Source organism: Oncorhynchus masou, chromosome 14 (genome assembly GCF_036934945.1).
Source record: "Oncorhynchus masou masou isolate Uvic2021 chromosome 14, UVic_Omas_1.1, whole genome shotgun sequence".
Classification (NCBI taxonomy): Eukaryota; Metazoa; Chordata; class Actinopteri; order Salmoniformes; family Salmonidae; genus Oncorhynchus; species Oncorhynchus masou.
In genome coordinates this window covers 36,672,230-36,695,948 of record NC_088225.1, presented here as the reverse complement: position 1 = coordinate 36,695,948, position 23,719 = coordinate 36,672,230, and the positions used below count along the sequence as shown (strand labels likewise).

At 54.2% G+C, this 23,719-nt stretch overlaps 1 protein-coding gene across 1 annotated transcript in view; it reads left to right on the top strand.

The window, feature by feature from the left end:
• LOC135554813 (RNA binding protein fox-1 homolog 1-like) overlaps nt 1-23,719 on the top strand; it is a 252,533-nt gene that overhangs the window by 157,242 nt on the left and 71,572 nt on the right. Inside the window, 1 exon segment of the mRNA XM_064987255.1 lies at nt 404-649. Coding sequence (XP_064843327.1) covers nt 404-649 — 246 coding nt within the window.

The window sequence follows — 23,719 nt, the reverse complement described above, 5'->3', positions numbered from 1 at the left end:
TGGCTGGTTGGTTGACTTACTGACCTGACTGGCTGGTTGGTTGACTGGCTGGTTGGTTGACTTACTGACCTGACTGGCTGGTTGGTTGACTTACTGACCTGACTGGCTGGTTGGTTGACTGGCTGGCTGGCTGGTTGACTTACTGACTGGCTGGTTGACTTACTGACTGGCTGACTGAATGGATGACTGACTGGCTGGTTGACTTACTGACTGGCTGGCTGGTTGACTTACTGGCTGGCTGGCTGGTTGACTTACTGGCTGGCTGGCTGGTTGACTTACTGGCTGGCTGGCTGGTTGACTTACTGGCTGGTTGGTTGGTTGACTGGCTGACTTTTTTGTATTAATTGTTCAATCTGGTCTGGTACTAACTCTCTCCCCCTCTCTCCCTCCTCTCCCCCTGCAGGGTAACCAGGAGGCCCCTCCCCTTCCAGACTCCAGGACTCAGCCGTACCCCTCCGCCCAATTTGCCCCCCCTCAGAACGGCCTGCCCGCTGAGTTCACCGCCTCACACCCTCACCCTGCGCCCCCCGTCTACACAGGACAGCCCCCCGTCAGCGAACACCCCCTCAACATGTACCCCACTTCACAGAACCACAGTGAACAGAGTGGACAGGACACCAGCATACAGACTGTCTCAGCCACAGCCACAGTAGGACATCTCTACTTCATTACAACATCTTGAATATTTACTGTTACTGTATATTACTGTTATAGATTACCAAATCAAATCAAATCACAATTTATTTGTCACATACACATGGTTAGCAGATGTTAATGCGAGTGTAGTGAAATGCTTGTGCTTCTAGTTCCGACAATGCAGTAATAAGCAACAAGTAATCTAGCTAACAATTCCAAAACTACTACCTTATACACACAAGTTTAAGGGGTTATAGAATATGTACATAAAGATATATGAATGAGTGATGGTACAGAGCAGCATAGGCAGGATACAGTAGATGGTATCGAGTACAGTATAGACATATGAGGTGAGTATGTAAACAAAGTGGCATAGTTAAAGTGGCTAGTGATACATGTATTACATAAAGATGCAGTAGATGATATAGAGTACAGTATATACGTATACATATGAGATGAATAATGTAGGGTATGTAAACATTATATTAGGTAGCATTGTTTAAAGTGGATAGTGATATATTTTACATCCTTTCCCATCAATTCCCATTATTAAAGTGGCTGGAGTTGAGTCAGTGTGTTGGCAGCAGCCACTCAATGTTAGTGGTTGCTGTTTAACAGTTTGATGGCCTTGAGATAGAAGCTGTTTTTCAGTCTCTCGGTCCCAGCTTTGATGCATCTGTACTGACCTCGCCTTCTGTACGATAGCGGGGTGAACAGGCAGTGGCTCGGGTGGTTGTTGTCCTTGATGATCTTTATGGCCTTCCTGTGACATCGGGTGGTGTAGGTGTCCTGGAGGGCAGGTAGTTTGCCCCCGGTGATGTGTTGTGCAGACCTCACTACCCTCTGGAGAGCCTTACGGTTGTGGGCGGAGCAGTTGCCGTACCAGGCGGTGATAAAGCCCGACAGGATGCTCTCGATTGTGCATCTGTAGAAGTTTGTGAGTGCTTTTGGTGACAAGCCAAATTTCTTCAGCCTCCTGAGGTTGAAGAGGCGCTGCTGCGCCTTCTTCACGATGCTGTCTGTATGGGTGGACCAATTCAGTTTGTCTGTGATGTGTACGGTTATATATTACTGTTATATATTACTATTTTATACAACAGGTGGGTCTAATCCTGAATGCTGATTGGTTAGCACTGGCAAAATCTATAATGTTAAAATGCCCATTTATTCTGTTCCATCTGACTGCGCAATCCACTATCTCATCAGCCCAGCCAGGCAATTTATAAACTTGATCTCCACTATAAAAGGCATCTGGACATTATCTCACATTTCTTTAAGACTAACATACAGTTTTCAACAGCGGAGATTTATATCAACCTTGCTGTCTGTCTCTCTGACATTTACAACATTGTTTCAATATTTAAATTCGATCTCCAGCTGTCGCATAGTAATGAATGTGTCGGGAGTCGGGACGAGACCCGCGGGCAGGCAGCGTTTCTCAGCCAGTCGATGTCATGAATCAGATGGCATCATCTTTTCATCTTTATGGGAACAAACAAAGAAATGGAAATGGAAAAAGGGGTCAAACAAAATGAAGTGCAGCTCGTTTACAGTGTTTCCTGTTTCCTCTTGAAGTGGTTGTTGTTGTTGGCTTTTCTTTCCTCGTTGTTATGGATGTATCCATATCAATGTCACTAGAAAACAGCCTATTCAGCTGCTTTGCTGTAGGACATTGAGGCTTGTCCCGAAGCACCTGCTGCATAGTCTTGGCTGTGTGCTTAGGGTCGTTGTCCTGTTGGAAGATGGACCTTCACCCCAGTCTGAGGTCCTGAGTGTCCTGGAGCAGGTTTTCATCAAGGATCTCTCTACTTTGCTTCGTTCATCTTTCCCTCGATCCTGACTAGTCTCAAAGTCCCTGCCGCTGAAAAACATCCCCACAGCATGATGCTGCCACCACCGTGCTTCACCGTACAGATGGTGCCAGGTTTCCTCCAGACGTGATGCTTGGCATTCAGGCCAAAGAGTACTGGTTTCATCAGACCAGAGGTCTGAGAGTCTTTAGGTGCCTTTTGGCAAAAACCAAGCGGACTGTTGTGTGCCTTTTACTGAGGTGTGGCTTCTGTCTGGCCACTCTACCATAAAGGCCTGATTGGTGGAGTGCTGTAGAGATGGTTGTCCTTCTGGAAGGTTCTCCCATCTCCACAGAGTAACTCTAGGGCACTGTCAGAGTGACCATCGGGTTCTTGGTCACCTCCCTGACCAAGGCCCTTCTCCCCCGATTGCACAGTTTGGCCGGTAGGCCAGCTCTGGAAAGGTGTTGGTGGTTCCAAACTACTTCACTTTAAGAATGATGGAGGCCACTGTGTTCTTCAATGCTGCTGGACCTTCAATGCTGCAGAAATGTTTTTGTGCCCTTCCCCAGATCTGTGCCTCGACACAATCCTGTCTTGGAGCTCTAGGACAATTCCTTCAACCTCATGACTTGTTTTTTTGCTCTGACATGCACTGTCAACTGTGGGACCTTATATAGACAGGTGTGTGCCTTTCCAAATCATGTCCAATCAATTGAATTTGCCACAGGTGTTCTCCAATCAAGTTGTAGAAGCATCTCAAGGATGATCAATGTAGTAGTACATTGATCTAAGTGGTGCATTGGTCCACCGCCGTCCGGCCCTGGTCCGGTGCAGGCCGTCATTGTAAATACGATTTTGTTCTCAACTGACTGTTTTCTTTTGGTCATTATGGGGTATTGTGATGTCATTATGGGGTATTGTGATGTCATTATGGGGTATTGTGATGTCATTACGGGGTATTGTGATGTCATTATGGGTTATTGTGTGTAGATAGACAAGTCATTTTTATTCATTTAATCCATATTAGAATAAGGAAGGCACTGTATTACTGTTATATAATGCCGTTGTGTATTAATGTTCTGTAATACTTTTGTATACACCAGATCGTCTCGGCCATAGTAAGGCGTGTGTGTGTGTGTGTGTGTGTGTGTGTGTGTGTGTGTGTGTGTGTGTGTGTGTGTGTGTGTGTGTGTGTGTGTGTGTGTGTGTGTGTGTGTGTGTGCGTGCGTGTACACTATACCCTTCACAAGTATGCAGATTTGGACCTAGTGTACACTATACCCTTCACAAGGCTACAGAATTGGACCTAGTGTACACTATACCCTTCACAAGTATGCAGATTTGGACCTAATGTACACTATACCCTTCACAAGGCTACAGAATTGGACCTAGTGTACACTATTCTCCTCAAAGCACTAGGTGATCCGAGGCCTTCACAGCAGGTCTCAAGCTGTGTTCTGATTCGTTGTTTCATTAATAGAATTCATCTGATGTTGAAAGCTGTTTTTGGGATGCTTCTGTCTAGACACAAACATCCTGTGGTTGTCATTTGATTTATTGTCTCTCTCTCTCTATCATAAATATGGATATTGCCATTCACCCAGAGTGCAATACAATCCAGTATTAGTTTGCATGGTAATGAGAAATATTTTCTCCCTCAAGCACTGAGAAGAAACGCTTAGTTTTAATTTTCTTGCTTGTCTTTTTAAAGTTGTTTCATGCATGTGTTATTAGTCTTTAGCTTGGAAGGAGAGAACTAGGAGAAGAGAAGTGATGAAGGAGAGGACTAGGAGAAGAGAAGTGATGAAGGAGAGAACTAGGTGAACAGAAGTGATGAAGGAGAGAGGGGAGAGGGAAATAGACGGAGAGAGGGGAGAAGGAGAGAGACGGAGTCAGAGGAGGGGGGAGAGATGGAGAGAGGGGAAAGGAAGAGAGAAGAAGAGAGCGCAGAGGGAGAGAGACAGAGAGGGGAGGAGGAGAGAGGCGGAGAGGGAGAGAGGGGAGAGGGAGATAGGGGAGAGAGACAGAGAGGGGAGGAGGAGAGAGGCGGAGAGGGAGAGAGGGGAGAGGGAGAGAGAAGAAGAGAGCGCAGAGGGAGAGAGACAGAGAGGGGAGGAGGAGAGAGGTGGAGAGGGAGAGAGGGGAGAGGGAGAGAGGGGAGAGAGACAGAGAGGAGGGAGGAGAGGGGAGAGGGAGATAGGGGAGAGGAAGAGAGACGGAGTCAGAGGAGAGAGGCGGAGAGGGAGAGAGGGGAGAGGGAGATAGGGGAGAGAGACAGAGAGGGGGGAGGAGAGGGGAGAGTGAGAGAGGGTGTAGCATCACACTTCTCATAATTCTAGTAGAGGAAAGACACAGAGCAGGAAAATGAGTTGTACATCTGGAAAACCTCTCCCTCCTTTCTCCCTCATTACCCCACCCCCGCGTCTGTCTTTTTATTTCTCTCTCCGTCTTACACTCCCGCTCCCACTTAATCAACCCTCTCCTTTCCCTGTTTCTTTAGTCCGCTTTCCCACTCTGTCTTTCTCTATCCCACTCACCCCCCACTCTGTCTTTCTCTATCCCACTCACCCCTCCACTCTGTCTTTCTCTATCCCACTCACCCCCCCCCCACTCTGTCTTTCTCTATCCCACTCACCCCCCCACTCTGTCTTTCTCTATCCCACTCACCCCCCACTCTGTCTTTCTCTATCCCACTCACCCCCCCACTCTGTCTTTCTCTATCCCACTCACCCCCCACTCTGTCTTTCTCTGTCCCACTCACCCCCCACTCTGTCTTTCTCTATCCCACTCACCCCCCTCTCTGTCTTTCTCTATCCCACTCACCCCCCACTCTGTCTTTCTCTATCCCACTCACCCCCACTCTGTCTTTCTCTATCCCACTCACCCCCACTCTGTCTTTCTCTATCCTACTCACTCCCCCTCTCTGTCTTTCTCTATCCCACTCACCCCCCACTCTGTCTTTCTCTATCCCACTCACCCCCACTCTGTCTTTCTCTATCCTACTCACTCCCCCTCTCTGTCTTTCTCTATCCCACTCACCCCCCCACTCTGTCTTTCTCTATCCCACTCACCCCCCACTCTGTCTTTCTCTATCCCACTCACCCCCACTCTGTCTTTCTCTATCCTACTCACTCCCCCTCTCTGTCTTTCTCTATCCCACTCACCCCCCCACTCTGTCTTTCTCTATCCCACTCACCCCCACTCTGTCTTTCTCTATCCCACTCACCCCCCCCACTCTGTCTTTCTACTATCCCACTCACCCCCCCACTCTGTCTTTCTCTATCCCACTCACCCCCCCACTCTGTCTTTCTCTATCCCACTCACTGCCCACTCTGTCTTTCTCTATCACACTCACCCCCCTCTCTTTTTCTCGCTCGCTCTATAGTCTGATTCTATATGTTGAGGCACGAGGCAAGAGAGAGAGAGAGGTGGGGGAGTAGAGAGAGATTACCTCATCTGGCTGGCCTGTTTATAGAGTGACGTCAACCCCCCTCCACTGTCTGCTCTCTGTTAAAGTAGAGAGAGAGAGAGAGAGAGAGAGAGAGAGAGAGAGAGAGAGACAGAGAGAGAGAGAGAGATTTTTTCTTGTGTCCTTTACCATTTGTACATTGTTAAAACACTGTATATATATTAAATATGACATGTGTAATGTCTTTATTGTTTTGAAACTTCTGTATGTGTTATGTTTACTGTTAATTTTTATTGTTTATTTCACTTTATATATTCACTTTATATATTATCTACCTCACTTGCTTTGGCAATGTTAACACATGTTTCCCATGCCAATAAAGCCCTTGAATTGAATTGAATTGAAATTGACTGAGAGAGAGACAGAGAGAGACAGAGAGAGACCGAGAGAGAGAGAGAGAGAGAGAGAGAGAGACGGAGAGGGAGAGAGGGGAGAGGGAGATAGGGGAGAGAGACTAGGCCGATACCCACTAATTATCAAAATCCAGAAAAGAGCTGTTAAATTCTACAAACACCTAAAAGGAAGCGATTCCCAAACCTTCCACAACAAAGCCATCACCTACAGAGAGATGAACCTGGAGAAGAGTCCCCTAAGCAAGCTGGTCCTGGGGCTCTGTTCACAAACACCCTACAGAGCCCCATGACAGCAGCACAATTAGACCCAACCAAATCATGAGAAAACAAAAAGATAATTACTTGACACATTGGAAAGAATTAACAAAAAACAGAGCAAACTAGAATGCTATTTGGCCCTACACAGAGAGTACACAGCGGCAAAATACCTAACCACTGTAACTGACCCAAAATTAAGGAAAGCTTTGACTATGTACAGACTCAGCGAGCATAGCCTTGCTATTGAGAAAGGCCGCCGTAGGCAGACATGGCTCTCAAGAGAAGACAGGCTATGTGCTCACTGCCCACAAAATGAGGTGGAAACTGAGCTGCACTTCCTAACCTCCTGCCAAATGTATGACCATATTAGAGAGACAAATTTCCCTCAGATTACACAGATCCACAAAGAATTCGAAAACAAATCCAATTTTGAAAAACTCCCATATCTACTGGGTGAAATTCCACAGTGTGACATCAGAGCAGCAAGATTTGTGACCTGTTGCCACGAGAAAAGGGCAACCAGTGAAGAACACGCACCATTGTAAATACAACCCATATCTATGCTTATTTATTTTATCTTGTGTCCTTTACCATTTGTACATTGTAAAAACACTGTATATATATATATATATATATATATATATAATACGACATTTGTAATGTCTTTATTGTTTTGAAACTTCTGTATGTGTGATGTCTACTGTTAATTTTTATTGTTTATTTCACTTTATATATTATATACCTTACTTGCTTTGGCAATGTTAACACATGTTTCCCATGCCAATAAAGCCCTTGAATTGAATTGAATTGAGAGAGAGTGAGAGAGAAAGTGAGAGAGAGAGTGAGAGAGAGAGTGAGAGAGAGTGAGAGAGAGAGAGAGAGAGAGAGGAGAGAGAGGAGAGAGAGAGAGAGAGAGAGAGAGAGAGAGAGAGAGGAGAGAGAGTGAGAGAGAGTGAGAGAGAGAGGAGAGAGAGAGAGAGAGAGAGAGAGAGGAGAGAGTGAGAGAGAGAGAGAGAGAGAGAGAGAGAGAGAGAGAGAGAGAGAGAGACCAACACCTACCTGGAGGTAACATCATCCCCTCCCTAATATGCCCCCCTAGACACAACTACAACAAAACAGAAAACAAAAATGGGTTAGGACCTCTGCAACTCTGTCAATATGTACATAGTCAAAGGTGGGTATGTATATAGTCAATGGTACAGTAGGCTTCGAGGGGACTCCTAGTGTAGGTACACCTATAGCTCATCCCTTGGCAGTAGTACTGTAGACTACTTTATCACTGACCTCAACCCAGAGTCTCTCAGAGTGTTCACAGTCAGACAACTAACACCCCAATCAGATCACAGCAAAATCACAGTCGTCCGGGTCTGGCCAGTGTAGGCCGTCATTGTAAGTACGAATTTGTTCTTTAACTGACTTGTCGAGTTAAATAAAAGGTTAAATAAACACATACAAATACTTGAACAGCAAAACCCAATCATGAGACATCAAAGCCAAAGGAACTGAATAAAATTGAGAAAATCTAGAAATTCTATAGATAGAAGGAAAGTAGTGTAGAAACCTAGTCGGAAAACAATTAGGCAACAACACATTCTGTGCCTTTTCGAACAACTTCCTGGATGTGAAAGCCTAAAGTTTATTTTTAACATTTCAAATCTAATCTAAATCTAAACATGTCTGATGAAGAATGCAGAAACCTAAAATGTACAAATATCTCCCCCCCAAGAGATGCCAATCACCCCCCCCCCCAAGAGATGCCAATCACCTCCCCAAGGGATGCCAATCACCACCCCCAAGAGATGCCAATCACCCCCCTAGAGATGCCAATCACCCCCCAAGAGATGCCAATCAACCCCTCAAGAGATGCCAATCACCCCCCAAGAGATGCCAATCACCCCCAAGAGATGCCAATCACCCCCAAGAGATGCCAATCACCCCCAAGAGATGCCAATCACCCCCCAAGAGATGCCAATCACCCCCCAAGAGATGCCAATCACCCCCCAAGAGATGCCAATCACCCCCAAGAGATGCCAATCACCCCCAAGAGATGACAATCACCCCCCAAGAGATGCCAATCACCCCCCAAGAGATGCCAATCACCCCCAAGAGATGCCAATCACCCCCCAAGAGATGCCAATCACCCCCCAAGAGATGCCAATCACCCCCCCCAAGAGATGCCAATCACCCCCCAAGAGATGCCAATCACCCCCCAAGAGATGCCAATCACCCCCCAAGAGATGCCAATCACCCCCAAGAGATGCCAATCACCCCCGCAAGAGATGCCAATCACCCCCCAAGAGATGCCAATCACCCCCCAAGAGATGCCAATCACCCCCCAAGAGATGCCAATCACCCCCCAAGAGATGCCAATCACCCCCCAAGAGATGCCAATCACCCGCCCAAGAGATGCCAATCACCCCCAAGAGATGCCAATCACCCCCCAAGAGATGCCAATCACCCCCAAGAGATGCCAATCACCCCCCAAGAGATGCCAATCACCCCTCCAAGAGATGCCAATCACCCCCAAGAGATGCCAATCACCCCCCAAGAGATGCCAATCACCCCCAAGAGATGCCAATCACCCCTCCAAGAGATGCCAATCACCCCCCCAAGAGATGCCAATCACCCCCCAAGAGATGCCAATCACCCCCCCAAGAGATGCCAATCACCCCTCCAAGAGATGCCAATCTCTACAATAACATTGGTTGGGGGGGGGGGGCGTCTATAACTCTCTCATTCATCATTATCCAGGATTCATTCGAGTCTATCTGTAATCACGCCAGCATCCACATTACTGTAGAAGTGTTTAGAAACATCATCTACTCTTATTTACAATAAAAGTGACTCCAAAATGACAATACATTATTTACCCATCATTTCTATTGGGCACCAAATAATCTGAAACACAACCAAAACAAACAGCAAACACAACCAACAAGTTTGTAGAGTCACAAGCTTGATGTAGTCAATGTGTGCTAGAACTTTGGGACTAAATACTCAACTTTAAACTACTTTAAAGACACACATTTGTCCCAATACTTTTGGTCCCCTAAAATGGGAGGACTATGTACAAAAAAGTTCTGTAATTTCTAAACGGTTCACCCAGTATGGATGAAAATACCCTCAAATTAAATTAAAGCTGACAGTCTGCAGCTTTAACCTCGTAGTCGTTGTATCATTTCAAAGTTCTGGAGTACAGAACCAGAACAACAAAACAATGTGGCCCGATGCCTTTGGAGCTCACTGTACATGTTACATAGACTGAAGTTGTTCACCTGTTTCACTCACCTGGGGGGGGGGCTCCTATGGTCATCCAGTCATCAGTGTCCTTCTCTCTCTCCCTCCCTCCCTCCCTAGAGTCTCAGCTCTCTCTCTGTCTCTCTCTCCCTCCCTCCCTCCCTCCCTCCCTCCCTAGAGTCTCAGCTCTCTCTCTCTCCCTCCCTCCCTCCCTAGAGTCTCAGCTCTCTCTCCGTCTCTCCCTCCCTCCCTCCCTCCATAGAGTCTCAGTTATCTCGAGTCATCAGTATCTGTTTCTCTCTCCCTCCACACCTCCCTCCCTATAGTCTCAGCTCTCTCTCCGTCTCTCTCCCTCCCTCCCCCTATAGTCTCAGCTCTCTCTCTCTCTCTCCCTCCACACCTCCCTCCCTCCCTCCCTCCCTCCCTCCCTCCCTCCCTCCCTAGAATCTCAGTTCTCTCTAGTCATCAGTGTCTGTTTCTCTCTCCCTCCTCCCCCCTCCCTCCCTCCCTAGAGTCTCAGTTCTCTCCAGTCATCAGTATCTGTTTCTCTCTCCCTCCCTCCCCTCCCTCCCTCCCTCCCTAGAGTCTCAGTTCTCTCCAGTCATCAGTGTCCATCTCTCTATCCCTCCACACCTCCCTCCCTATAGTCTCAGCTCTCTCTCCGTCTCTCTCTCCCTCCCTCCCTATAGTCTCAGCTCTCTCTCTCTCTCTCCCTCCACACCTCCCTCCCTATAGTCTCAGCTCTCTCTCTGTCTCTCCCTCCACACCTCCCTCCCTATAGTCTCAGCTCTCTCTCTGTCTCTCTCTCCCTCCCTCCCTCCCTCCCTAGAGTCTCAGTTCTCTCTCTCTCCCTCCACACCTCCCTCCCTCCCTCCCTCCCTCCCTAGAGTCTCAGTTCTCTCTAGTCATCAGTGTCCATCTCTCCCTCCCTCCCTCCCTCCCTCCCTATAGTCTCAGCTCTCTCTCTGTCTCTCTCTCCCTCCCTCCCTCCCTCCCTAGAGTCTCAGTTCTCTCGAGTCATCAGTGTCTGTTTCTCTCTCTCTCCCTCCCTCCCTCCCTATAGTCTCAGCTCTCTCTCTGTCTCTCTCTCCCTCCCTCCCTCCCTCCATAGAGTCTCAGCTCTCTCTCTGTCTCTCTCTCCCTCCCTCCCTCCCTCCACACCTCCCTCCCTATAGTCTCAGCTCTCTCTCTGTCTCTCTCTCCCTCCCTCCCTCCCTCCACACCTCCCTCCCTATAGTCTCAGCTCTCTCTCCCTCCTCTCCCTCCCCTCCCTCCCTAGAGTCTCAGTTCTCTCCAGTCATCAGTGTCTGTTTCTCTCTCCTCCCCTCCCTCCCTCCCTCCCTAGAGTCTCAGTTCTCTCTAGTCATCAGTGTCTGTTTCTCTCTCCCTCCTCCCCTCCCTCCCTCCCTCCCTAGAGTCTCAGTTCTCTCTAGTCATCAGTGTCTGTTTCTCTCTCCCTCCTCCCCTCCCTCCCCTCCCTCCCTCCCTCCCTAGAGTCTCAGTTCTCTCGAGTCATCAGTGTCTGTTTCTCTCTCTCTCCCTCCCTCCCTCCCTCCCTATAGTCTCAGCTCTCTCTCTGTCTCTCTCTCCCTCCCTCCCTCCCTCCATAGAGTCTCAGCTCTCTCTCTGTCTCTCTCTCCCCCTCCCTCCCTCCCTCCACACCTCCCTCCCTATCAGTCTCAGCTCTCTCTCTGTCTCTCTCTCCCTCCCTCCCTCCCTCCACACCTCCCTCCCTATAGTCTCAGCTCTCTCTCCCTCCCTCCCTCCCTCCCTCCCTCCCCTCCCTCCCTAGTCTCAGTTCTCTCTAGTCATCAGTGTCTGTTTCTCTCTCCCTCCTCCGCTCCCCCTCCCTCCCTCCCTCCCTCCCTCCCTCCCTCCCTCCCTCCCTCCCTCCCTCCCTCCCTCCCTCCCTCCCTAGAGTCTCAGGTCTCTCCAGTCATCAGTGTCTGTTTCTCTCTCCCTCCTCCCCTCCCTCCCTCCCTAGAGTCTCAGTTCTCTCCAGTCATCAGTGTCTGTTTCTCTCTCCCTCCCTCCCCTCCCTCCCTCCCTCCCTAGAGTTTCAGTTCTCTCCAGTCATCAGTGTCTGTTTCTCTCTCCCTCCTCCCCCCTCCCCCTCCCTCCCTCCCTCCCTCCCTCCCTCCCTCCCTCCCTCCCTCCCTCCCTCCCTCCCTAGAGTTTCAGTTCTCTCCAGTCATCAGTGTCTGTTTCTCTCTCTCCCTCCCTCCCTCCCTCCCTCCCTCCCTCCCTCCCTCCCTCCCTCCCTCCCTCCCTCCCTCCCTCCCTCCCTCCCTCCCTCCCTCCCTCCCTAGAGTTTCAGTTCTCTCCAGTCATCAGTATCTGTTTCTCTCTCCCTCCTCCCCTCCCTCCCTCCCTCCCTCCCTCCCCTCCCTCCCTCCCTCCCTCCCTCCCTCCCTCCCTCCCTCCCTCCCTCCCTCCCCCTCCCTCCCTAGAGTTTCAGTTCTCTCCAGTCATCAGTGTCTGTTTCTCTCTCCCTCCTCCCTCCCTCCCTCCCTCCCTCCCTCCCTCTCCCATCCCTCCCTCTGTTTCTCTCCCCTCCCTCCCTCCCTCCCTCCCTCCCTCCCTCCCTCCCTCTCCAGTCCCTCCCTCCCTCCCTCCCTCCCTCCCTCCCTCCCTCCCTCCCCATCAGTCCCTCCCTCCCTCCCCCCTCCCTCCCTCCCTCCCTCCCTCCCTAGAGTTTCAGTTCTCTCCAGTCATCAGTGTCTGTTTCTCTCTCCCTCCTCCCTCCTCCCTCCCTCCCCCCCTCCCTCCCTCCCTCCCTCCCTCCCTCCCCCTCCCTCCCTAGAGTTTCAGTTCTCTCCAGTCATCAGTGTCTGTTTCTCTCTCCCTCCCTCCCTCCCTCCCTCCCTCCCTCCCTCCCTCCCTAGAGTTTCAGTTCTCTCCAGTCATCAGTGTCTGTTTCTCTCTCCCTCCTCCCCTCCCTCCCTCCCTCCCCCTCCCTCCCTCCCTCCCTCCCTCCCTCCCTCCCTCCCTCCCTCCCCCTCCCTCCCTCCCTCCCTAGAGTTTCAGTTCTCTCCAGTCATCAGTGTCTGTTTCTCTCTCCCTCCTCCCTCCCTCCCTCCCTCCCTCCCTCCCTCCCTCCCTCCCTCCCTCCCTCCCTCCCTCCCTAGAGTTTCAGTTCTCTCTAGTCATCAGTGTCTGTTTCTCTCTCCCTCCCTCCCTCCCTCCCTCCCTCCCTCCCTCCCTCCCTCCCTCCCTCCCTCCCTCCCTCCCTCCCCCTCCCTCCCCCTCCCTAGAGTTTCAGTTCTCTCCAGTCATCAGTATCTGTTTCTCTCCCTCCTCCCTCCCTCTCCTCCTCCCCCTCCCTCCCTCCCTCCCTCCCTCCCTCCCTCCCCCTCCCTCCCTAGAGTTTCAGTTCTCTCCAGTCATCAGTGTCTGTTTCTCTCTCCCTCCCTCCCTCCCTCCCCCTCCCTCCCTCCCCCTCCCTCCTCCCTCCCATCCCTCCCTCCCTCCCTCCCTCCCTCCCTCCCTCCCTCCCTCCCTAGAGTTTCAGTTCTCTCCAGTCATCAGTGTCTGTTTCTCTCTCCCTCCCTCCCTCCCTCCCTCCCTCCCTCCCTCTCAGTTCTCTCCAGTCCCAGTCCCTCCTCTCCCCTCCCTCCCTCCTCCCTCCTCCCTCCCTCCCTCCCTCCCTAGAGTTTCAGTTCTCTCCAGTCATCAGTGTCTGTTTCTCTCTCCCTCCTCCCCCCTCCCTCCCTCCCTCCCTCCCTCCCTCTCCCTCCCTCCCTCCCTCCCTCCCTCCCTAGAGTTTCAGTTCTCTCCAGTCATCAGTGTCTGTTTCTCTCTCCCTCCCTCCCCCTCCCTCCCTCCCTCCCTCCCTCCCCCTCCCTCCCCTCCCTCCCTCCCTAGAGTTTCAGTTCTCTCCAGTCATCAGTGTCTGTTTCTCTCTCCCTCCTCCCCCCTCCCTCCTCCCTCCCTCCCTCCCTCCCTCCCTCCCTCCCTCCCTCCCTAGAGTTCAGTTCTCTCCAGTCATCAGTGTCTGTTTCTCTCTCCCTCCTCCCCTCCCTCCCTCCCTCCCTCCCTCCCTCCCTCCCTCCCTCCCTCCCTCCCTCCCTCCCTCCCTAGAGTTTCAGTTCTCTCTAGTCATCAGTGTCTGTTTCTCTCTCCCTCCCTCCCTCCCTCCCTCCTCCCTCCCTCCCTCCTCCCTAGAGTTTCAGTTCTCTCCAGTCATCAGTGTCTGTTTCTCTCTCCCTCCTCCCTCCCTCCCTCCCTAGAGTCTCAGTTCTCCCATCAGTGTCTGTTTCTCCCCCTCCCCCCCTCCCTCCCTCCCTCCCTAGAGTTTCAGTTCTCTCCAGTCATCAGTGTCTGTTTCTCTCTCCCTCCCTCCCTCCCTCCCTCCCTCCCTCCCTCCCTCCCTCCCTCCCTCCCTCCCTCCCTCCCTCCCTCCCTCCCTCCCTAGAGTTTCAGTTCTCTCCAGTCATCAGTGTCTGTTTCTCTCTCCCTCCTCCCCCCTCCCTCCCTCCCTCCCCTCCCTCCCTCCCTCCCTCCCTCCCCCTCCCTCCCTCCCTCCCCCTCCCTCCCTCCCAGTCATCCCTCCCCCTAGAGTCTCAGTTCTCTCCAGTCATCAGTGTCTGTTTCTCTCTCCCTCCTCCCTCCCTCCCTCCCCCTCCCTCCTCCCAGTCCTCCCTCCCTCCCTCCCTCCTCAGTCCCTCCCTCCCTCCCCTCCCTCCCTCCCTCCCTCCCTAGAGTCTCAGTTCTCTCCAGTCATCAGTGTCTGTTTCTCTCTCCCTCCCTCCCTCCCCCTCCCTCCCTCCCTAGAGTCTCAGTTCCTCCCTCATCAGTGTCTGTTTCTCCTCCCTCCCTCCCTCCCTCCCTCCCTCCCTAGAGTTTCAGTTCTCTCCAGTCATCAGTGTCTGTTTCTCTCTCCCTCCTCCTCCCCTCCCTCCCTCCCTCCCTCCCTCAGTTCTCTCTCCCTCATCCCTCCCTCCCTCCCCTCCCCCTCCCTCCCTCCCTCCCTCCCTCCCTCCCTAGAGTTTCAGTTCTCTCCAGTCATCAGTGTCTGTTTCTCTCTCCCTCCTCCCCTCCCTCCCTCCCTCCCTCCCTCCCTCCCTCCCTCCCTCCCTCCCTCCCTCCCTCCCCTCCCTCCCTAGAGTTTCAGTTCTCTCCAGTCATCAGTGTCTGTTTCTCTCTCCCTCCCTCCCCTCCCTCCCTCCCTCCCTCCCTCCCTAGAGTTTCAGTTCTCTCCAGTCATCAGTATCTGTTTCTCTCTCCCCTCCCTCCCTCCCTCCCTCCCTCCCCCTAGAGTCTCAGTTCTCTCCAGTCATCAGTGTCTGTTTCTCTCTCCCTCCTCCCTCCCTCCCCCTCCCTCCCTCCCTCCCTCCCTCCCTCCCTCCCTCCCTCCCTCCCTCCCCTCCCTCCCTCCCCCTCCCTCCCTAGAGTTTCAGTTCTCTCCAGTCATCAGTGTCTGTTTCTCTCTCCCTCCTCCCCTCCTCCCCCTCCCTCCCTCCCTCCAGTTCTCTCCAGTCCCTCCTTCCCTCCCTCCCTCCCTCCCTCCCTCCCTAGAGTTTCAGTTCTCTCCAGTCATCAGTGTCTGTTTCTCTCTCCCTCCCTCCCTCCCTCCCTCCCTCCCTCTCCCTCTCTCCCTCATCCCTCCCTCCCCTCCCCTCCCCCTCCCTCCCTCCCTCCCTCCCTCCCCTAGAGTTTCAGTTCTCTCTGTTTCTCTCTCCCTCCTCCCCCTCCCTCCCTAGTCATCAGTCATCTGTTTCTCTCTCCCTCCCCCTCCCTCCCCCCCTCCCTCCCTCCCTCCCTCCCTCCCTCCTCTCCCTCCCTCCCTCCCTCCCTCCCTCCCTCCCCCCTCCCTCCCTCCCTAGAGTTTCAGTTCTCTCCAGTCATCAGTGTCTGTTTCTCTCTCCCTCCTCCCCTCCCTCCCTCCCTCCCTCCCTCCCTCCCTCCCTCCCTCCCTCCCTCCCTCCCCTCCCTCCCTCCCTAGAGTTTCAGTTCTCTCCAGTCATCAGTGTCTGTTTCTCTCTCCCTCTCTCCCTCCCTCCCTCCCTCCCTCCCTAGAGTTTCAGTTCTCTCCAGTCATCAGTATCTGTTTCTCTCTCCCTCCCTCCCCTCCCTCCCTCCCTCCCTAGAGTTTCAGTTCTCTCCAGTCATCAGTGTCTGTTTCTCTCTCCCTCCTCCCCTCCCCCCTCCCTCCCTCCCTCCCTCCCCTCCCTCCCTAGAGTCTCAGTTCTCTCCAGTCATCCCTCCCCCTCCCTCCCTCCCTCCCTCCCTCCCTAGAGTCTCAGTTCTCTCCAGTCATCAGTGTCTGTTTCTCTCTCCCTCCTCCCCTCCCTCCCCCTCCCTCTCAGTTCTCTCCCTCATCCCTCCCTCCCTCCCTCCCTCCCTCCCTCCCTCCCTAGAGTCTCAGTTCTCTCCAGTCATCAGTGTCTGTTTCTCTCTCCCTCCCCCCTCCCTCCCTCCCTCCCAGTCATCAGTCCCTCCCTCCCTCCCTCCCTCCCTCCCTAGAGTCTCCCTCCCATCCTGTTTCTCCCCCTCCCTCCCTCCCTCCCTCCCTCCCTAGAGTTTCAGTTCTCTCTCAGTCATCAGTGTCTGTTTCTCTCTCCCTCCCCCCTCCCTCCCTCCCTCCCTCCCTCCCTCCCTCCTCCCAGTCCCTCCCTCCCTCCCTCCCTCCCCCCTCCCTCCCTCCCCCTAGAGTCCAGTTCTCTCCAGTCATCAGTGTCTGTTTCTCTCTCCCTCCTCCCCCCCTCCCTCCCCTCCCTCCAGTTCTCTCCCTCCCTCCCTCCCTCCCTCCCTCCCTCCCTCCCTCCCTCCCTAGAGTCTCAGTTCTCTCCAGTCATCAGTGTCTGTTTCTCTCTCCCTCCCTCCCTCCCTCCCTAGAGTCTCCTCTCCATCAGTCCCTCCCTCCCTCCCTCCTCCCTCCCTCCCTCCCTCCCTCCCTCCCTCCCTCCCTCCCTCCCTCCCTCCCTCCCTCCCTCCCTAGAGTCTCAGTTCTCTCCAGTCATCAGTGTCTGTTTCTCTCTCCCTCCTCCCCTCCCTCCCTCCCTCCCTCCCTAGAGTCTCAGTTCTCTCCAGTCATCAGTGTCTGTTTCTCTCTCCCTCCCTCCCCCTCCCTCCCTCCCTCCCTAGAGTCTCAGTTCTCTCCAGTCATCAGTGTCTGTTTCTCTCTCCCTCCCTCCCCCTCCCTCCCTCCCTCCCTCCCTCCCTCCCCCTCCCTCTCCAGTCATCCCCCTCCCTCCCTCTCCTCCTCTCCAGTCATCAGTGTCTGTTTCTCCCCCTCCCCCCCTCCCTAGAGTCTCAGTTCTCTCCAGTCATCAGTGTCTGTTTCTCTCTCCCCTCCCTCCCTCCCTCCCTCCCTAGAGTCTCAGTTCTCTCCAGTCATCAGTGTCTGTTTCTCTCTCCCTCCCTCCCTCCTCCCTCCCTCCCTCCCTAGAGTCTCAGTTCTCTCCAGTCATCAGTGTCTGTTTCTCTCTCCCTCCCTCCCTCCCTCCCTCCCTCCCTCCCTCCCTCCTCCCCTCCCTCCCTCCCTAGAGTCTCAGTTCTCTCTCCCTCATCAGTGTCTCCCTCCCTCCCTCCCCTCCCTCCCTCCCTCCTCTCCAGTCATCAGTGTCTGTTTCTCTCCCTCCCTCCCTCCTCCCTCCCTCCCTCCCCTAGAGTCTCAGTTCTCTCCAGTCATCAGTGTCTGTTTCTCTCTCCCTCCTCCCCTCCCTCCCTCCCTCCCTCCCTAGAGTCTCAGTTCTCTCCAGTCATCAGTGTCTGTTTCTCTCTCCCTCCCTCCCTCCCTCCCTCCCTCCCTAGAGTCTCAGTTCTCTCCAGTCATCAGTGTCTGTTTCTCTCTCCCCTCCTCCCTCCCTCCCTCTCCTCTCCCTCCCTCTCAGTTCTCCAGTGTCTGTTTCCTCTCCCTCCCTCCCTCCCTCCCTAGAGTCTCAGTTCTCTCCTGTCATCAGTGTCTGTTTCTCTCTCCCTCCCTCCCTCCCCTCCCTCCCTAGAGTCTCAGTTCTCTCCAGTCATCAGTGTCTGTTTCTCTCTCCCTCCTCCCTCCCTCCCTCCCTCCCTCCTCAGTCTCTCTCCAGTCATCAGTGTCTGTTTCTCTCTCCCCTCCCTCCCTCCCTCCCTCCCTCCCTCCTCAGTCCTCCCATCAGTCCCTCCCCCTCCCTCCTCCCTCCCTCCCTAGAGTCTCAGTTCTCTCCAGTCATCAGTGTCTGTTTCTCTCTCCCTCCTCCCCCTCCCTCCCTCCCTAGAGTCTCAGTTCTCTCCAGTCATCAGTGTCTGTCCCCTCCCTCCCTCCCTCCCTAGAGTCTCAGTTCTCCCAGTCCCTCCCCCTCTCCTCCCTCCCTAGAGTCTCAGTTCTCTCCAGTCATCAGTGTCTGTTTCTCTCTCCCTCCCTCCCCCTCCCTCCCTCCCTCCAGTTCTCCCTCATCAGTGTCTCCCCTCCCTCCAGTTCTCCCACCCTCCTCCCCCTCCCTCCCTAGAGTCTCAGTTCTCTCCAGTCATCAGTGTCTGTTTCTCTCTCCCTCCCTCCCCTCCCTCCCTCCCTAGAGTCTCAGTTCTCTCCAGTCATCAGTGTCTGTTTCTCTCTCCCTCCCTCCCCTCCCTCCCTCCCTAGAGTCTCAGTTCTCTCCAGTCATCAGTGTCTGTTTCTCTCTCCCTCCCTCCCTCCCTCCCTCCCTCCCTAGAGTCTCCTCCTCCCATCAGTGTCTGTTTCTCCCTCCTCCCTCCCTCCCCCTCCCTCCCTCTCCAGTCATCAGTCCCTCCCTCTCCTCCCCTCCCTCCCTCCCTAGAGTCAGTTCTCTCCAGTGTCTCCCTCCCTCCCTCCCTCCCTCCCTCCCTCCCTCCCTAGAGTCTCAGTTCTCTCCAGTCATCAGTGTCTGTTTCTCTCTCCCTCCCTCCCTCCCTCCCTCCCTCCAGTTCTCCCTCCCTAGAGTCTCAGTTCTCTCCAGTCATCAGTGTCTGTTTCTCTCTCCCTCCCTCCCTCCCCCTCCCTCCCTAGAGTCTCAGTTCTCTCCAGTCATCAGTGTCTGTTTCTCTCTCCCTCCCTCCCCTCCCTCCCTCCCTAGAGTCTCAGTTCTCTCCAGTCATCAGTGTCTGTTTCTCTCTCCCTCCCTCCCTCCCTCCCTCCCTAGAGTCTCAGTTCTCTCTAGTCATCAGTGTCTGTTTCTCTCTCTCCTCCCCTCCCTCCCTCCCTCCAGTCCCTCCCTCCCCCCCCCCCTCCCTCCCTAGAGTCTCAGTTCTCTCCAGTCATCAGTGTCTGTTTCTCTCTCCCTCCCTCCCCCCCCCTCCCTCCCTAGAGTCTCAGTTCTCTCCAGTCATCAGTGTCTGTTTCTCTCTCCCCTCCTCCCTCCCTCCCTCCCTCCCTAGAGTCTCAGTTCTCTCTCCAGTCATCAGTGTCTGTTTCTCTCTCCCTCCTCCCCTCCCTCCCTCCCTAGAGTCTCAGTTCTCTCCAGTCATCAGTGTCTGTTTCTCTCTCCCTCCTCCCCCCTCCCTCCCTCCCTAGAGTCTCAGTTCTCTCCAGTCATCAGTGTCTGTTTCTCTCCCTCCCCTCCCTCCCTCCCTAGAGTCTCAGTTCTCCCATCCTGTTTCTCTCTCCCTCTCCCTCCCTCCCTAGAGTCCCTCAGTCAGTCTCTCTCTCCCTCCTCCCTCCCCCTCCCTCCCTAGAGTCATCAGTCCCTCTCCCAGTCCCAGTTCTCTCTCCCTCCCTCCTCCCCTCCCCCCCCTCCCTAGAGTCTCAGTTCTCTCCAGTCATCAGTGTCTGTTTCTCTCTCCCTCCTCCCCTCCCTCCCTCCCTCCCTCCCTCCCTCCCCCCCCTAGAGTCTCAGTTCTCTCCAGTCATCAGTGTCTGTTTCTCTCCAGTCATCAGTGTCTCCTCCCCCTCCCTCCCCTCCCTAGAGTCTCAGTTCTCTCCAGTCATCAGTGTCTGTTTCTCTCTCCCTCCTCCCTCCCTCCCTCCCTCCCTAGAGTCTCAGTTCTCTCTAGTCATCAGTGTCTGTTTCTCTCTCCCTCCCTCCCTCCCTCCCTAGAGTCTCAGTTCTCTCCAGTCATCAGTGTCTGTTTCTCTCTCCCTCCTCCTCCCTCCCTCCCTCCCTCCCTCCCTAGAGTCTCAGAGTTCTCTCCAGTCATCAGTGTCTGTTTCTCTCTCCCCCTCCCTCCCCCAGTCTCAGTCCCTCATCAGTGTCTCCTCCCTCCTCTCCCTCCCTCCCTCCCTCTCAGTTCTCCTCCCTCCCTATCCCTCCCTCAGTCTCAGTCTCTCTCTGTTTCCTCCCCTCCCTCCCTCCCTCCCTAGAGTCTCAGTTCTCCCCAGTGTCTGTTTCTCCCCCTCCCCCTCCCTCCAGAGTCTCAGTTCTCTCCAGTCATCAGTGTCTGTTTCTCTCTCCCCTCCCCCTCCCCCCTCCCTCCCTCCCTCCCATCAGTGTCTGTTTCTCTCCCTCCCTCCCTAGAGTCTCAGTTCTCTCCAGTCATCAGTGTCTGTTTCTCTCTCCCTCCCTCCCCTCCCTCCCTCCCTAGAGTCTCAGTTCTCTCCAGTCATCAGTGTCTGTTTCTCTCTCCCTCCCTCCCTCCCCCTCCCTCCCTAGAGTCTCAGTTCTCTCTGGTCATCAGTGTCTGTTTCTCTCCTCCCTCCTCCCTCCCTCCCTCCCTAGAGTCTCAGTTCTCTCCAGTCATCAGTGTCTGTTTCTCTCTCTCCTCCACCCTCCCTCCCTCCCTAGAGTCTCAGTTCTCTCCAGTCATCAGTGTCTGTTTCTCTCTCCCTCCTCCCCTCCCTCCCTCCCTCCCTAGAGTCTCAGTTCTCTCTAGTCATCAGTGTCTGTTTCTCTCTCCCTCCACACCTCCCTCCTCCCCTCCCTAGAGTCTCAGTTCTCTCTAGTCATCAGTGTCTGTTTCTCTCTCCCTCCTCCCTCCCCCTCCCTCCCTCCCTAGAGTCTCAGTTCTCTCTCATCAGTGTCTGTTTCTCTCTCCCTCTTCCCTCCCCTCCCTCCCTCCCTAGAGTCTCAGTTCTCTCCAGTCATCAGTGTCTGTTTCTCTCTCCCTCCCTCCACACCTCCCTCCCTCCCTAGAGTCTCAGTTCTCTCTAGTCATCAGTGTCTGTTTCTCTCTCTCCCTCCCTCCCTCCCTCCCTCCCTAGAGTCTCAGTTCTCTCCAGTCATCAGTCATCAGTGTCTGTTTCTCTCTCCCTCCTCCCCTCCCTCCCTCCCTCCCTAGAGTCTCAGTTCTCTCCAGTCATCAGTGTCTGTTTCTCTCTCCCTCCTCCCCTCCCTCCCTCCCTCCCTAGAGTCTCAGTTCTCTCCAGTCATCAGTGTCTGTTTCTCTCTCCCTCCTCCCCCCCTCCCTCCCTCCCTAGAGTCTCAGTTCTCTCTAGTCATCAGTGTCTGTTTCTCTCTCCCTCCTCCCCTCCCTCCCTCCCTAGAGTCTCAGTTCTCTCTAGTCATCAGTGTCTGTTTCTCTCTCTCCCTCCCTCCCTCCCTCCCTCCCTAGAGTCTCAGTTCTCTCTAGTCATCAGTGTCTGTTTCTCTCTCCCCTCCTCCCTCCCTCCCTCCCTCCCTAGAGTCTCAGTTCTCTCTAGTCATCAGTGTCTGTTTCTCTCTCCCTCCTCCCCTCCCTCCCTCCCTCCCTAGAGTCTCAGTTCTCTCTAGTCATCAGTGTCTGTTTCCTCTCCCTCCCACCTTCTCTCTCCCTCCAGTCATCCTCCCTCCCTCCCTCCCTAGAGTCTCAGTTCTCTCTAGTCATCAGTGTCTGTTTCTCTCTCCCTCCCCCCTCCCTCCCTCCCTCCCTAGAGTCTCAGTTCTCTCTAGTCATCAGTGTCTGTTTCTCTCTCCCTCCCCCTCCCTCCCTCCCTCCCTAGAGTCTCAGTTCTCTCTAGTCATCAGTGTCTGTTTCTCTCTCCCTCCTCCCCCCCTCCCTCCCTCCCTCCCTAGAGTCTCAGTTCTCTCCAGTCATCAGTGTCTGTTTCTCTCTCCCCTCCCCTCCCCTCCCTCCCTCCCTCCCTAGAGTCTCAGTTCTCTCCAGTCATCAGTGTCTGTTTCTCTCTCCCTCCTCCCCTCCCTCCCTCCCTAGAGTCTCAGTTCTCTCCAGTCATCAGTGTCTGTTTCTCCCTCCCTCCCTCCCTCCCTCCCTAGAGTCTCAGTTCTCTCTAGTCATCAGTGTCTGTTTCTCTCTCTCTCCCTCCCTCCCTCCCTCCCTAGAGTCTCAGTTCTCTCTAGTCATCAGTGTCTGTTTCTCTCTCTCTCCCTCCCTCCCTCCCTCCCTAGAGTCTCAGTTCTCTCCAGTCATCAGTGTCTGTTTCTCTCTCCCTCCTCCCCTCCCTCCCTCCCTCCCTAGAGTCTCAGTTCTCTCCAGTCATCAGTGTCTGTTTCTCTCTCCCTCCTCCCCTCCCTCCCTCCCTAGAGTCTCAGTTCTCTCCAGTCATCAGTGTCTGTTTCTCTCTCCCTCCTCCCCTCCCTCCCTAGAGTCTCAGTTCTCTCCAGTCATCAGTGTCTGTTTCTCTCTCTCCCTCCCCTCCCTCCCTCCCTCCCTCCCTCCCTAGAGTCTCAGTTCTCTCCAGTCATCAGTGTCTGTTTCTCTCTCCCTCCCCCCCCTCCCCCTCCCTCCCTAGAGTCTCAGTTCTCTCCAGTCATCAGTGTCTGTTTCTCTCTCCCTCCTCCCCCCTCCCTCCCTCCCTCAGTCTCAGTTCTCTCTAGTCATCAGTGTCTGTTTCTCTCTCCCTCCTCCCCTCCCTCCCTAGAGTCTCAGTTCTCTCCAGTCATCAGTGTCTGTTTCTCTCTCCCTCCTCCCTCCCTCCCTCCCTCCCTAGAGTCTCAGTTCTCTCCAGTCATCAGTGTCTGTTTCTCTCTCCCTCCTCCCCCCTCCCTCCCTCCCTCCCTAGAGTCTCAGTTCTCTCTAGTCATCAGTGTCTGTTTCTCTCTCCCCCCCTCCTCCTCCCTCTCCCTCCCCCTCCCTCCCTAGAGTCTCAGTTCTCTCCAGTCATCAGTGTCTGTTTCTCTCTCCCTCCTCCCCTCCCTCCATCCCTCCCTCCCTAGAGTCTCAGTTCTCTCCAGTCATCAGTGTCTGTTTCTCTCTCCCTCCTCCCCTCCCTCCATCCCTCCCTCCCTAGAGTCTCAGTTCTCTCCAGTCATCAGTGTCTGTTTCTCTCTCCCTCCTCCCCTCCCTCCCCTCCCTCCCTAGAGTCTCAGTTCTCTCCAGTCATCAGTGTCTGTTTCTCTCTCCCTCCCCTCCCTCCATCCCTCCCTCCCTAGAGTCTCAGTTCTCTCCAGTCATCAGTGTCTGTTTCTCTCTCCCTCCTCCCCTCCCTCCATCCCTCCCTCCCTAGAGTCTCAGTTCTCTCCAGTCATCAGTGTCTGTTTCTCTCTCCCTCCCTCCCTCCATCCCTCCCTCCCTCCCTCCCTCCCTAGAGTCTCAGTTCTCTCCAGTCATCAGTATCTGTTTCTCTCTCCCTCCCTCCCTCCCCCTCTCTAGTCATCCCTCCCTCCCTCCCTAGAGTCTCAGTTCTCTCCAGTCATCAGTATCTGTTTCTCTCTCCCCTCCTCCCCCTCCCTCCCTCCCTAGAGTCTCAGTTCTCTCCAGTCATCAGTGTCTGTTTCTCTCTCCCTCCTCCCCTCCCTCCCTCCCTAGAGTCTCAGTTCTCTCCAGTCATCAGTGTCTGTTTCTCTCTCCCTCCCTCCCTCCATCCCTCCCTCCCTAGAGTCTCAGTTCTCTCCAGTCATCAGTGTCTGTTTCTCTCCCTCCTCCCCTCCCTCCTCCCCTCCCTCCCTCCCTCCCTAGAGTCTCAGTTCTCTCCAGTCATCAGTGTCTGTTTCTCTCTCCCTCCTCCCCTCCCTCCATCCCTCCCTCCCTAGAGTCTCAGTTCTCTCCAGTCATCAGTGTCTGTTTCTCTCTCCCTCCCTCCCTCCATCCCTCCCTCCCTAGAGTCTCAGTTCTCTCCAGTCATCAGTATCTGTTTCTCTCTCTCCCTCCTCCCCTCCCTCCCTCCCTAGAGTCTCAGTTCTCTCCAGTCATCAGTGTCTGTTTCTCTCTCCCTCCCTCCCTCC